General features: G+C 38.2%; 1 protein-coding gene and 2 long non-coding RNA genes across 17 annotated transcripts; all 3 read right to left on the bottom strand.

The window, feature by feature from the left end:
• Window positions 1-411: 411 nt before the first annotated feature.
• LOC126587508 (transcription termination factor MTERF6, chloroplastic/mitochondrial-like) lies at window positions 412-9833 on the bottom strand. Of its 13 annotated transcripts, none has more exons than XR_007611109.1 (3): window positions 8220-9808; window positions 7594-7951; window positions 412-666 (listed from the first exon to the last, which is right to left on the bottom strand). XR_007611109.1 is itself a non-coding variant. In XM_050252604.1 (2 exons), exon 1 carries the CDS (start codon window positions 9434-9436, stop codon window positions 8246-8248), a length of 1191 nt encoding a protein of 396 aa, XP_050108561.1. In that variant the 5' UTR covers window positions 9437-9808; the 3' UTR covers window positions 693-895; window positions 8220-8245. The 13 variants fall into 13 exon arrangements, 7 of the variants coding, with proteins under 7 accessions (XP_050108561.1, XP_050108573.1, XP_050108603.1 ...); XR_007611110.1 differs by having other exon boundaries at window positions 7594-7910; XR_007611108.1 differs by having other exon boundaries at window positions 7594-7825.
• Window positions 3445-6020, bottom strand: LOC126587593 (uncharacterized). 3 transcript variants are annotated; one of them, XR_007611128.1, is made up of 3 exons: window positions 5470-6020; window positions 4575-4661; window positions 3445-3976 (listed from the first exon to the last, which is right to left on the bottom strand). It is a non-coding gene; the product is annotated as an uncharacterized LOC126587593 (long non-coding RNA). The 3 variants fall into 3 exon arrangements; XR_007611126.1 differs by having other exon boundaries at window positions 5624-6019; XR_007611127.1 differs by having other exon boundaries at window positions 5694-6018.
• A 1478-nt stretch (window positions 9834-11311) lies between the features above and the next one.
• LOC126587606 (uncharacterized) lies at window positions 11312-13981 on the bottom strand. Its single transcript, XR_007611131.1, has 2 exons — window positions 13943-13981; window positions 11312-11470 (listed from the first exon to the last, which is right to left on the bottom strand). It is a non-coding gene; the product is annotated as an uncharacterized LOC126587606 (long non-coding RNA).
• Between the last annotated feature and the right edge of the window lie 635 nt (window positions 13982-14616).

The raw sequence follows: 14616 nt of genomic DNA, 5'->3' as shown, positions 1-14616 counted from the left end.
CAATTAATTAGTCATTACTATCAAATGTACAAATTGGTATGTTCAATTGAAATAGTCAGTATTGCCTAACGTATCAAACGAGACTCGTAGACTGGTATAGTCCGTTAAAAATATGGGTGTATATTGTCACTTACGCACACCCAAGTTTACTTTTTGTCTTTTGATTCTCTCTTAATTTATTCAATCTAATAACCAACAATATATGTAAGTTTTAGCTTAGTCAAGTTGGCTAGAATAGTCTGCTCCCTCCTCTGCATTCAAGTTCAAATACTCATTCCCGTGGTTTAAATTAATTTACTGTCGACAATCGCTTGTATAGAAATGGAGTCACCACCTTCACCCCCAGATCAAACCCTCATCACCATTCACCGCCATGATTGTTAGGGAAAAAGGTACAAATGCAAGTCAATATTTCTCTGCAAAACTAATTAGTAAAAACATTTTCAACATCATTACATAAAAATTACTAAACACTGTTACACTGCATCCCTCCTTAAGCGTTTACCTTGGTTGCTTGCTTGTTGGCATACTAATTGCTTGGATAATTGGTTCAAACAGACACTGCAGAAACCAACTACCTTCGGTAAGCTAAAATTATGTACAAATACAGAAGGCACACGGTCCAGACTCCAGACGTGCGCAAATACCCGGCAGTCCCTTTTCCGGCTGTAACGCTCTCCGTGTTGATAGCTTTAGGTAAAAAGGGGTATTTTTTAAGGAAAACTGGGACTTCTTGTTAGTAGGCAGTCAATCTCTTTCCAAATTCCCTGAGATCAGAAAAACTCCGTGGGCCTTGTAAATAGATTCACCCAAAGATTAAAGTTCCAAAAACACCATCCATTACATCCCCACCAGAACTGGGTTTTTTGCCACCTGAACTCTGCAGATCCCAGTTCTACAAGCATTGCAGATATCGCGTCGCCATTAAGAATAACAGGAGAAAATGATTACAAAGCAGCCGTACACATTGTCAGGAGTTCCTATTAGTAACGGAGCAGGGGATAAAGGAGTGACAGCCATTCTATCATATAATTTGGAAAATGGACAAAAATCAGTTTCTCCACTCCTCACCCAAAACAGACAACATTGCACCCTGATAAAAGCAAGACATCTGCACATCGACACAATCAACTTTCGAGGCTAACCAAAATCAGGGACAACAAACAGAAAGAGATTGACAACACTACGAAGAAAGCATTTATTGATCTAACTCAAAACAGCGAGGCCATGAATTTGCTTCCTACAAAATTTTAGTAAGACGTTGAATACAAATTAAACCTTACTTGAAGGACAAATTCAACGTACTAAGATCATGCATCCTGGATATCCACCTTTCCTTGATACACACTCAACAATCGAGGTACTTCGCCAAGATATCTCTTCACAAACATCTCCAAGAACTGCTTATCCGTAGGTTTCAGCACCGAACCCAAATTCAAGTTGTCATTCATCAAACCTTTCGACAACAAAACTTTAACTACCGAACACCTCGGGATAAGTCTCCTCTCCAAACTCAAACTGAGTACCACCGGGTATTTGGCAATCATTTTTGAGGACCATCCCATCTTGTTCGCTAAAAGATCCATTGCTTGCATTAGCTTCTGCTCAGACACAATCATACACTGCGGATTCTTCTTGAACGCGGAGAGAATATCGTCATCAGACCAACCCCACCTTTTCAAAGCTTCACGACATCTATTCCATACCAACTTATTCTTACCACACAGTGCACGCAGTGCATTCACTGAAGTCGTTTTTTCCAGATTGAATCCCATTTCCTTAACCTCAGCCACAAGTTGACCAAGTTGTTCAGGACGCACCATCAAAACGGGAGTGCAATATGTTAGCACTAAGGAGATACCTCGTGGCCTCATACCTGATTCTCTCAAAAGCTCAATATTTGGTATCACATTCTTGAATCGAGTTTCCTTGAAAATCCTTGAGTAGCGCTTGAAAAGAGCAACGACATTTTTCTCTGAAAGGATACTCCTAAGGAAATCATAAGTGGGCATAATCCTGTTTGCCAAACTGATTGCCAGAAGATGTGGATTATAAGCCAGAGTTTTTGCAAGGTCCACCCTCGAAACCCCGAGAGAACTGAAAAACTCAAGCTTTGGCAAAAGGATTTTCTCCAGATTGGCGGAAAGAATCTGCGGACGTGACCTAAGGACCTTTGATATCTGGGTTTGAGATAGTCCATGGTTTCTGAAAAGGGCCAAAACAGAATCTGCCTTTTTTGGAGATTCCAGCTTCACCCTTTTGGATACTGAAATTGCACCTTCTGGGGACAACCCACATGTGTTTATGAGGTAATTGACTTCGAAATCCTGGTGGGTTTCTGAGATTTCTGAGGTGAAGGGTCTGCAAAGCAACTGATTTGGAAGACAAAGTTTTGAGGGTTTTGGATCAGCAAGAACAAATCTTTTAGGTTTGGATGCAAATGCACAAGAAAATACTGAACCAACCAATCGGAGGGTCTTCAAATTGTAGAGTTGCATCATGTTGAAGGTTGACGATGAACAATTTCAGTTGGAGAAATTAAAACCTAGAATTTCGAAGGGATATAGACAAACCATAGGAGCTTGGATAAGTTTTCTTACTTCAGCAGACGGCAAATCTCCACCTCAGTACTGCTATCCATGGCGATAGGAAAATTTCTGCAGAAAAGGAACTCTTGATTCATTCTTCGTAGTTACAAATCAAGGCAAAGAAATTACAGCCCAAAGCAGAGATTTAAATTTCATGCTTCAAAAGGTCGAGGGTTTTAGTTTTTGGGGGAAAAGGGAAGAACCGCATTGGACCAATTTTTGATTTGCCGTTATCGGACCCAAAAACCAATTTGAAATTCATTTCCCAAAAGAAAAAAACAAAAAAATTGAAATCCCCACCCTATCAAGTTTTAGCCGTTGGATTAATTAAATGGTAAACTTGGGTACATTTGGCTTAGGAGTTTTTATTTTATTTTAGCAAAAGTATGATATTTATTGATATGATTGAATGAATATGTATAAAAATGGAGGATGAGATGCAAATAACTGAGCCTCAATAAAAACTTTACCTTGGAAGGCTTTAGAAAATTTTAAATTTAAAGAGAGTTAAGCAAAATAAAAATGAAATAGACGACAAAAATTTAGGCGAAATGAATTAGAAACGTACTACAAGAGCATAACAAAGATGTGTAAGAGAGATAAGTAAATGATTAAGTTTCTCTTTCTGCACAATCTCGTTTCTTGTAGTTTTCAAATTGAATAACTAAAAGATATATTAAGGTATATTGAATAACAACTTACCCTTGTTCAATATTGAGGAGTTTTTCGGCATGAGTACATGCTGTCATGTCATACGTTCGTCCAAAACTCACGTAAGAGAGATCTTTGCATTTGGTCCCATCAAAATGAGTAAATGCCTAATGCAAGCGGTCAAGTAACGTGACACGAACGATCATACACAAGAATTTCTCCATATCGAGAGTATATTAAACTTTATGTCAAGATAAATATTTAATCCCATTCTCTTCCACGTGCTTGGCTAAGTATAGCCACAAGTGAGGGGAATATAATGCCTTGTATTGCAATTTATAGTATCTTTGGCCTCTCCACCTTATTGCCAATGTACCTTGCATTACCATGTGGTTAGAGACGTTGTGCTTCCACCCGCAGAGGCACCACGGTCCACACCAAAGAGAGCACAAATTTTATACACCATGAAAGAAATGGGAAGAAAATAACGACCAGAAAGGCTTCCTGCTAGTAAGCATTGTCATTTCCACTTCAAACGAAAAAACTTCGAGCATCAAAGTACGAAAACTTCGCAAGTATTGGTTTCGTCAAACAACATAGGTTGAAGATGGATCATTTTCGAATACTTTGTACGAATACTTGAGTTTTCTGCTGAACTGAAATCATTCATCTGTACTCTGTAGCATGCCAACAACTCAACTTCGCACCCACTTCTTCTCTTCGTCCTTTCAGCCCATCTGAAAGAATGTAATAAGAAATCAAAGAAACTGATTAATGTAGCAAAGGTTTTACAAGGATTTCTCAAAAGATGAAAATTCGGAACAATGTTGATGGATTCACTGTCATAATATAATTGGTTGAAATTTTATTTTTAAGATTCCAACCAATTTTATTAGGGTAAATCTCAGTTTACTACCCTCAAGTTTCGTGGTTTTCAACATTTGGTACATGAAGTTTTTTTCGTCCCATAGTCATACCTAAAGTGTTAATTTTGGAACAGTCTCATACATTCGTTAGTCTGGCTGTTAAGTTTCTCATTAACTGATGATGTGGTGCCCATGTGAACAATAACTAGGCGCCACGTGTCATTAAGGGTCCACATAGAAATTAAAAATTTAAAAAAAAAAAAAACCACCTGTGACACGCCCCAACCCCGATATCCACAAATATCAGGGTAAGCACGTGCTGGGCGACACCCGAGGGTGACGAAGCCATTTTAAATACGCATATGACTAAAATAGGTAATTAAAACAGATTAAACCAAAGCAAAATCGTGTTCAAAGCATACAACTAAGTAAGAATAATGTGAAAGAACTACTATAGAAAGGTACGAACCAAGGAATGAGATTCACACAGAAGAGGCTTAAAGATGCCTAAGTGGGAATGTCCTGACGCCAGGATCGTGTGCTTCGAATCTAACTCCTGAGGGGGTGCGAAAACAGAAAAGGTGAGTGGACCAAAGTTTATAACAATAATACTAGTAATACAAAAACTAGTTTATTTTAGAACATACTAACCCCCTGTTTTGAAAACATATATAATACTATATAGTAGGTTTTATGAAAACCCTAGCATGCCGTGAAAAACATTTATAAACATCTGTAAATCATATATGTGAAGTACTCAACTAGAGGTATCATAGTCGCACGAAGGCAGTACATGTCCATCACCCGAAGGTGAAGCTGTATAACCTGTCCATCACCCAAAGGTGAAGTTGAATAACATGTCCATCACCCGTAGGTAAAGCTGAATCAAATAGCATAACATCCACACCGACACTAACCGTGGCTAGTGAAGGTAGGGGTATATAATATATCATATCTCACTTCTCCATCATCTGTATCCTATGGCCATAGACATCTATACCCGTGGTGTGCGGATGTGCCGTATGGTAACCCACTAGATAAGTACTAAAAACATGTCTCAAAATCTCATATCAAAACCAGAGCTCACCAAACTCAAAGTGTCATCTCATGAATCCATAATATAAATCATAACCGAAAGCCAAAAAATTCATATATGTAAATCCATAATTCATCACCTTTAATGGAATGTAGTTCGATAAGTAATAACCTTCGTAAAAGTAATTTAAATAATTCTTAATTTTTCTTAAATCATAAATATAGAAATCTATGAAGGCATAATATAATCATATTCAAATCATGAAATAGGCCATGCATGCTAGGTAAATATTTATAAAAATGTATAGGTTAAGAAGGGGTCTACTAACAAGTTTGCTCATCGAAAACACCATTGATCCCAATTTTCCCAATGTTTTAAGATAATAGAATATAGAAGCAAGGAAGAATCTGATCAAAATTTCAATTGGATCGAATTGAATTGATTTTGATTGACAGAATCAACAATGGAAGGAAAATATGTACTTTTTCCTCGCGTTTGCTTTCACGAGAATCGGGAGCGCACTGAGCATAGACAAGGAGATCTCGGGTCTACCAAACTATGTCGGCGGGGGTTATGGGCTTGGACTTGAACAACCCCTTCGTCTTGTTGTTGTTGGCGCTTTGGCTGCAACTAGGCAGTTTATCCTGCTAATGGTGGTTTTGCTGTTGATGTCGCTGCGGTGGTTACGGTGGTGGCTGAGGGAGCTGAGGCAGGCTATGGATCAGAGGAGATAAGGGAAGGTGGTGCGTGTTGTAGAGGAGAGAAAGGAGGGAGGATGGGTGGGGGTTGCAGAGGAGAGAAGGGAGGGTACGGGTTGCAGATGAGAGAATGGAGGGTTGGGGGGAGGTAGAAGACGGGTGGGTTTATTTTTTTTGAATTTTAAATTTCCACTTGGACCCTTTAATGACACGTGATGTCCAGTCATTGTTCACATGGGTGTCACGTCATCAGTTAATAAGAGACTTAACAGACAGACTAACGGATGTATGAGACTGTCCCAAAATTAACATTTTAGGTATGACTCTGGGACGAAAAAAACTTCATATATCAAATGTTGAAAATCACGAAATTTGACAGTAGTAAACTAAGATTTACGCATTTTATTATTATACTTGACTTGATGTGCAGTGTTCTCCGCACACTAAAAAATCTCTCGTGCTTAAGATGGATAGTTAGTATTATAGGGTTTAGCTTACCAAACCGCCGGATATACTATTTAGTACGAATCAAGTGTTGGTGCTATCTAATTGAATAAGAATCGAAGAAACTAATCTGCTCCTACCTATTTTATGCCGCTCAACAAGTAATTAAAAATTTAAATAGTCCGACCTCTTCATCTGAGATAGCACCAAATGTTTGATAATATAGTCTGTATGCCAATTAATTAGTCATTACCATCAGATGTACAAATTAGTATGTCTGACTGAAACAATCAATAATGCCCGACGTACCAAACGAGTCTCGTAGATGTATAATACTTTAAAAATATGGGCGAATATTGTCACTTAGCACCACCAGTTTAGTGGTATTTATTTTTATTTGTAAGTAAAAGGTCTTAAATTTGCCTCTAGTGGAAGATGATTTCCATACCATTTTATTATGACCGGCATATTGTATTGCTTCTCTAAAGTATCCACCCCCTTGATGTAAATATATTCTTATGAAACAAAATATGGACGTGAATTATTCGGCCCTTTGCCTTGAAAAATACATCGAAAATTTTAGAAGTACAAAATTACAAAATTAAGACATCTAATATGTACACGTAATAATATGATTTCATACATCTAGTTTCTTCTTACGCACACCCATGTTTACTTTTCGTCTTTTAATTCTCCTTTGATTTATTCAATCTAATAATCAACAATATATGTAGACCTTAGCTTAGCCAAGTTGGCTGGAATAGTCTGCTCTTCCCGTAGTTTAAATTAATTCACTGTCGACAATCGCTTGTATAGAAAATGTAGTCACCACCTTCACCCCCGATCAAACCCTCATCACCACCATGATTGTTCAAGAAAAAGGTATAAATGCAAGTCAATATTTCTCTGCAAAACTATTTAGTAATAACATTATCAACAGTATTACATCAAAAATTACTAGACACTGTTACACTGCTTCCCTCCTTATGCGTTTACCTTTGTTGCTTACTTGTTGGCATGCTACTTGTTTGGATAGTTGGTTCCACACATATTGCAGAAACCAACTGCCTTAGTTGAGCTAAAATTAAGTACAAATACAGAAGGTACACAGTCCAGATTCCAGAGGTGCGCAGATACCGGCTACTATAACCGGCAATCACTTGGTGCGATGGCAAGTGCCTTCGCCCATGAGCGGTAGGTTTCGGGTTCGAGACTTGGGAGCAGCCTCTCCATAAATGGGGGTAAGGCTAGCCGACATTCACCTCTCCCAGACCCTGCGTAAAGCGGGAGCCTTGTGCACTGAGTACGACCTTTTATAGCGCTCTCCGTGTTGATAGCTTTAGGTAAAAGGATCGGGGTAGTTTTTAATGTAAACTGGGAATTGTTGTTAGTAGGAAGTCTCTTTCCAATCTCTTGAGATCAGAAAATCTCCATAGGCCTTATAAATAGATTCACCCCAAAGGTTAAAATTCCCAAAACACAATCCATTACATCCCCACCAGAACTGGGTTTTTTGCCACCTGAACTCTGAAGATCTCAGTTCTACAAGCAGTGCAGATATCGCATCGTCATTAAGAATAACAGGAGAAAATGATTACAAAGCAGCCGTACACTTTGTCAGGAGTTCCTATTAGTAACAGAGCATGGGATAAAGGAGTGACAGCCGTTCTATCATATAATTTGGGAAGTGAACAAAAATTAGTTTCTCTCCACTCCTCACTCAAAACAGACAACATTGAACCCTATTAAAAGCAAGATATGTGCACATTCTACACAATCAACTTTCAAGGCTAACCAAAATCAGGGACAAAAAACAGAAAGAGATTGATGACACTACGAAGAAGGCATGTATAAATCTAAATCAAAACAGCGAGGCCAAAATGAATTTATTTCCAGCAAAATTTTAGTAAGATGTTGAATACAAATTAAACCTTACTTGAAGGAAAATTCCGCGTACCAAGATCATGCATCCTGGATATCCACCTTTCCTTGATACACACTCAACAATCGAGGTACTTTGCCAAGATATCTCTTCACAAACATCTCCAAGAACTGCTTATCCGTAGGTTTCAGCACTGAACCCAAATTCAAGTTGTCATCAATCAAACCTTTCAACAACAAAACTTTAACTACCGAACACCTCGGGATAAGTCTCCTCTCCAAACTCAAACTGAGGACCACCGGGTATTTGGCAATCATTTCTGAGGACCATCCCATCTTGTTCACTAAAAGATCCATTGCTTGCATTAGCTTCTGCTCAGACACAATCATACACTGCGGATTCTTCTTGACCGCAGAGAGAATATCATCATCAGACCAACCCCACCCTTTCAAAGCTTCGCGACTTCTATTCCATACCAACTTATTCTTACCACACAGTGCACGCAGTGCATTCACTGAAGTCGTTTTTTCCAGATTGAATCCCATTTCCTTAACCTCAGCCACAAGCTGACCAAGTTGTTCAGGACGCACCATCAAAACGGGAGTGCAATATGTAAGCACTAAGGAGATACCTCGTGGCCCCATACCTGATTCTCTCAAAAGCTCAATATTTGGTATCACATTCTTGAATTGACTTTCCATGAAAATCCGCGAGTAGCGCTTGAAAAGAGCAACAACATTTTTCTCTGAAAGGATACTCCTAAGGAAATCATAAGTGGGCACAATCCTGTTTGCCAAACTGATTACCAGAAGATGTGGATTATAAGCCAGAGTTTTTGCAAGGTCCACCCTCGAAACCCCGAGAGAACTGAAAAACTCAAGCTTTGGCAAAAGGGTTTTCTCCGGATCGGCGGAAAGAATCTTCGGACGTGCCCTAACGACCTTTGATATCTGGGTTTGAGATAATCCATGGTTTCTGAAAAGGGCCAAAACAGATTCTGCCTTTTTTGGAGATTCCAGCGTCACCCTTTTGGATACTGAAATTGCACCTTCTGGGGACAACCCACATGTGTTTATGAGGTAATTGACTTTGAAATCCTGGTGGGTTTCTGAGATTTCTGAGGTGATGGGTCTGCAAAGCAACTGATTTGGAAGACAAAGTTTTGAGGGTTTTGGATCAGCAAGAACAAATCTTTTAGGTTTGGATGCAAATGCACAAGAAAATAGAGAATTAACCAATCGGAGGGTCTTCAAATTGTGGAGTTGAATCATGTTGAATGTTGACGATGAACAATTCCAATTGGAGAAATTAAAACCCTAGAATTTCGAAAGGATATAGATAAACAATATGAGCTTGGATAAGTTTTCTTACTATCTTTTCAGCAGACGGCAAATCTCCACCTCAGTACTGCTATCCATGGCGACAGAATTTTCAGTACTGCTATCCATGGCGACAGAATTTTTTTTGCAGAAAAGGAACTCTTTATTCATTCTTTATAGTTACAAATCAAGGCAAAGAAACTGCCAAATGCAAAGAATTGAATTTCATGCTTCAAAAGATCAAGGGTTTTAGCTTTTGGGGGAAAAGGGCAGAAGCGCATTAGACCAATTCTCGATTGGTCGATATTGGACCCAAAAGCAAATTTGAAATCCATTTACCAAAAAAAAATTAAAAATATATATCAAAATTTGGAATCCTACTCTCCGAAGTTGGATTAATTAAAAGAAAAACTAATGAAAAAAGATTGAAAATTTTAAGTTTTAACCAAAATGACAAAAAAATTATTGTAAGTGAATAGTATCAAGGGTGATTTTTTAGAGTAAAAATGTTCTTAACGTTAAAAGTGAACAAAACCAGGAGTGTTTTGTTAAAACTTCCATAATTAAATGGTAAACTTGGATACATTTGGCCGAGGAATTTTCAAACTTAAAGGGATTTAAGCAAAATAAAAATGAAATAGAGGACAAAAATTCAGGTGAAATTGATTATAAATTGCGCTATATGAGCATAACAAAAGTACGTAAGAGAGACAAGTAACTAGCTTATTTCAAGTAATCATTTGTGAATCTCTCTCATGCTTTGTAATATTCATGTGACGCATTTCTAATTTCTCTTTTTAATTTTTGTGTATTCAATTTTCCTCACTTCACCTAAATTCCTTGGAATTCAAAAAGTTCCTCACCCAAATATACCGATGGATAATTTATGTTTCTCTTTCTACACAATCTTGATTCTTGTAGTTTTGAATAACATCTTACTATTGTCGAATATTGTGGAGGAATTTTTAGACATGAGTATATGTTGTCATGTCATATGTTCATCCAAAACTCACATAAGTGAGATCTCTGCATTTGGTTCCATCAAAATGGGTAAGTGCATAATACAAGCGGTCAAGTAACATGACATGAACGATCATACACAACAATTTCTCCATATCGATAATATATTAAGCTTTATGTCAAGATACATAATTGGTCCAATTTTCTTCCACGTGCTTGGCTAGGTCTAGCCTCAAGTGAGGGGAATATAACGCTTTGTATTGCAATTTATAGTATCTTTAGCCTCTCTACCTTGTTACCAATGTACCTTGCATTACCATGAGGTTAGAGACGTTGTGCTTCCACCCGCAGAGACACCACGGTCCACACCAAAGAGAGCACAAATTTTATACATCATGAAAGAAATGGGAAGAAAATAATGACCAGAAAGGCTTCCTGTTAGTAAGCATTGTTATTTCCACCTCAGACGAAAAACTTCAAACATCAAAGTACGAAAGCTTCGCAAGTATTGGTTTCGTCAAACAACATAGGTTGAAGATGGATCATATTCAAATACTTTGTACGAATGCTCGAGTTTTCTGCTGAAATCATTCATCTGTACTCTGTAGCATGCTAACAATTCAACTTCGTACCCACTTCTTCTCGTTGTCCTTTCAGCCCATCTGAAAGAATGCAGTAAGAAATCAAAGAAACTGATTAATGTAGCTCAGGTTTTACCAGGATTTCTCAAAAGATGAATATTCGGTACAATGTTGATGGATTCATTGTTACCTGAGTCACATTCAACTTATGACATGGATGAGCAACTTAAAGCTATTAACTACATTGTAAAAGATGAAGAATTGGTATAAAGGAAGATGAAGATGATAGAGAGAAAAACCAGAAAGATTGTATTGATTAAACTGGAGAAAATGTATACAAAAGAACTTAAGGAAATGATAGCTATACAATCCCTTATATAGCCATATAACCTAATTACAATAATACCCTTCTAACTATACTAACCAATCTTATCCTTATGACAACCTACCAACACATTTCAACTAACTATATTGTTCATTACTAAGTAACCATGTCATCACTAATGACTATGGTTAATACTCCCCCCTCAAACTGAACTTGGTGTAGCCAAGTGAAGGTTGAATGAGCTAGAACGCTGAAACTGATCTGGAATTGCAAGACCAAGATGTTTGCAATGCTTTAAGAACACTGCAGAAAACCCCAAACAAATGAATACCAACGGGTGCCAATTACCGCATTTCCCCTTGAAAATTGCGCCACAAGAAAACTCTTCTTCTCTCCACACCCAACTTCTTCTTCTTTGTCAATCACTCCTGCAACGGCTCTTGTATAATGCAAGAAACTATACTTCGATCCACCGATCTTCGAAGTAGAGTGATATAACAACTATTGGGAATAACAATCTTATCATGGGATCTTGTCATATTGCCCACAATTGCAAGATCGGAAACAACATCATATAATACATTGTTGGCAGGCCATGTTGTGGTGGAAGATTATGCTCACACTGCAGGGGCTGTTGTCGTTCATCAATTCTGCCATGTTGGCTATTTCTCATTTATTGGTGGTGGTTCTGTGATGGCACAGGATGTTCCAAAGTACATGATGGTTGCGGGAGAAAGAGCTGTGCTTCGTGGTCTTGGTCTGAACATACCCAACAAATTTTCGACTGTGAACTGAGAATCCATAGTTGACACTGCCAAGAAACTAAATCTACCAAGGAGAATGACACTCCCAAGAAACTAAACTACCATGGAGAATGACACTCCAAGAAACTAAATCTACCGAGGAGAATGACACTCCAAGAAACCAAATCAGCCAAGGAGAATGACACTCCAAAGCACAACACAAATCTCACAATTCTACTAAAAATACCAAATAAGGAGACTAACACTCCATGAACACAAATCATACTGCAACTTAGGAGAATGAAACTCCAAATCATACTGCAACTTAGGAGAATGAAACTCCAAGATTCATAGAAAGAATGACATTTTCTTCTTTAAATCGACAAGCCTTAGAGAATGAAACTCGCAGGAAATATACAGAAAACTAATACTTTGCAGAGATCAACACATCAAGACCACATCTTCACTTCAATTAAATATCGAAAGTACATCAAATACCACATCTTCAAGAAATAAGCATTAAACAAAACCAGTAAAAGAATTCACCTGATTTACCAAAATCGCACCACCAAATCTCCAAACACCCACACAACGCTGTTTCAGATCACCAAACACCCAAACCAGCGGAAGTCTTCACCAGATCATCAGAAACACAAACACCTTATGTGCAGAATTGAAGAAACAAAGAAATACAACAACCAAAATCTGCAAATCCTTCTCGTGAAAATTCTGAGCTGGGCAATTTGTCAAACACCTTGACTGCAGCTAACAAGAATCATAAGAAATCCATTTATCGACGTCGAAATCAAGACCAAGAAATGGGAAGCAACAAGAAGACCGGTCTGCACTGATTGACATCACCAGCAATTCTCCGATAGTTGGACTTACAATAGGAAGCTTGGAGACTCCATCGTCGGCCATACTCAAACAGAGAAGCTGCAGAGCCAAGAACACATCTGACAGAATCCAAGATTCCACTTTCCAATTAGCAACGTAGAAGAGAAATTCCGAGACGATCGAGTCGAGCAAGAGCAACTGAACATAACCCAAACGTCGTCATATCTTGGAATACCACCTCCGCTGGCACGGCTCGCTTGCCAAGCTCACGTTCTGGTCCTTCGTCTTCCTCGGCATGATCTTGAAACTGACAACATCCTAAATCAGGAATGCCAGATCCAGATACGGAGGTGATTGCTCTGTCGCTGAAGACCCGTCTGGCGACAAACCGATTCGTCTACGAAATTTGCAGCAAATGGTTTCAGAGGGATTAGAATCTTCAGCTTCATCGGCGCGGCCATAATCTGCCATGGAAGCTGCGACAGAGGTCGATTTCTTGCTCAAGAGAGTGATTTCATCAATCGCGTGCACCTTGAGGGAGAAGGCGGGAAAGAAGACAACGTCGGAGAAGATGTTCAAGACTGACAGTATCAAGGCAGAGATGAAGAACGACGTGCTGAAGGTGGGTATTCTGAAGGTGAAGGAAGAAGAGAGGAAAATCCAGAGACCAAAAGTAAAAAACTATGAATACGGAAGCATAAACGATCAAATACACAAAAATGAAAGAAAGTAATGAAGAAAGATAGAAGAAGAATCGACCACCAAGATCCATGGCGTGAGCCTTGGTGGCTCTGATACCATATTAACTACATTGTAAAAGATGAAGAATTGGTACAAAGGAAGATGAAGATGATAGAGAGAAAAACCAGAAAGATTGTATTGATTAAAATGGAGAAAATGTATACAAAAGAACTTAAGGAAATGATAGCTATACAATTCCTTATATAGTCATATAACCTAATTACAATAATACCCTTCTAACTATACTAACCAATCTCATCCTTATGACAACCTACCAACACATTTCAACTAACTATATTCTTCATTACTATAGTCATTAGTCATTAGTCATTAGGGGGGTTGTATTAACCATAGTCATTAGTGATGACATGGTTACTTAGTAATGAAGAATATAGTTAGTTGAAATGTGTTGGTAGGTTGTCAAAGGGATAAGATTGGTTAGTATAGTTAGAAGGGTATTATTGTAATTAGGTTATATGGCTATATAAGGGATTGTATAGCTATCATTTCCTTAAGTTCTTTTGTATATATTTTCTCCATTTTAATCAATACAATCTTTCTGGTCTTTCTCTCTATCATCTTCATCTTCCTTTGTACCAATTCTTCATCTTTTACAATGTAGTTAATAAAAGCTTCCTCGTTCCTAAAATCCAACTCTAGTTACTTTTGAGTTTCAACAGCAGAAGCTGCTAAATTCTGCAGAATGTGCTTTAGCGGCTTCTTAAAGACAGAGTGCTTGCTCGATTGTGCATAATCGAAGATCAAAGTTTTCGCACATGTACTCAATTTTGACAAAAGGATATATCTTCTCATCAAATTCTGCGCCCTCATCATCGTCATTACGAGAGATGATATAGAGATGCTGCATAATATGTATCAATATTATGAGTTGGGATGGCCACCCTCTCCAGCTATTCATTCGCAGTTATAACACTGTATCATAAA

The sequence above is a fragment of the Malus sylvestris genome, chromosome 2, assembly GCF_916048215.2.
Source record: "Malus sylvestris chromosome 2, drMalSylv7.2, whole genome shotgun sequence".
Taxonomy (NCBI): Eukaryota; Viridiplantae; Streptophyta; class Magnoliopsida; order Rosales; family Rosaceae; genus Malus; species Malus sylvestris.
This window is presented reverse-complemented; position numbering and strand designations above follow the sequence as displayed.

Excerpts from the sequence above, each read along its gene's own strand:
- LOC126587508 (XM_050252646.1), bottom strand. The coding sequence starts at position 9,436 with ATGATTCAACTCCACAATTTGAAGACCCTCCGATTGGTTAATTCTCTA. Across the intron at positions 2,310-9,244 it reads AGGATTTCAAAGTCAATTAC|CTCATAAACACATGTGGGTT; the intron begins CTCATAAACACA and ends GAAGTCAATTAC.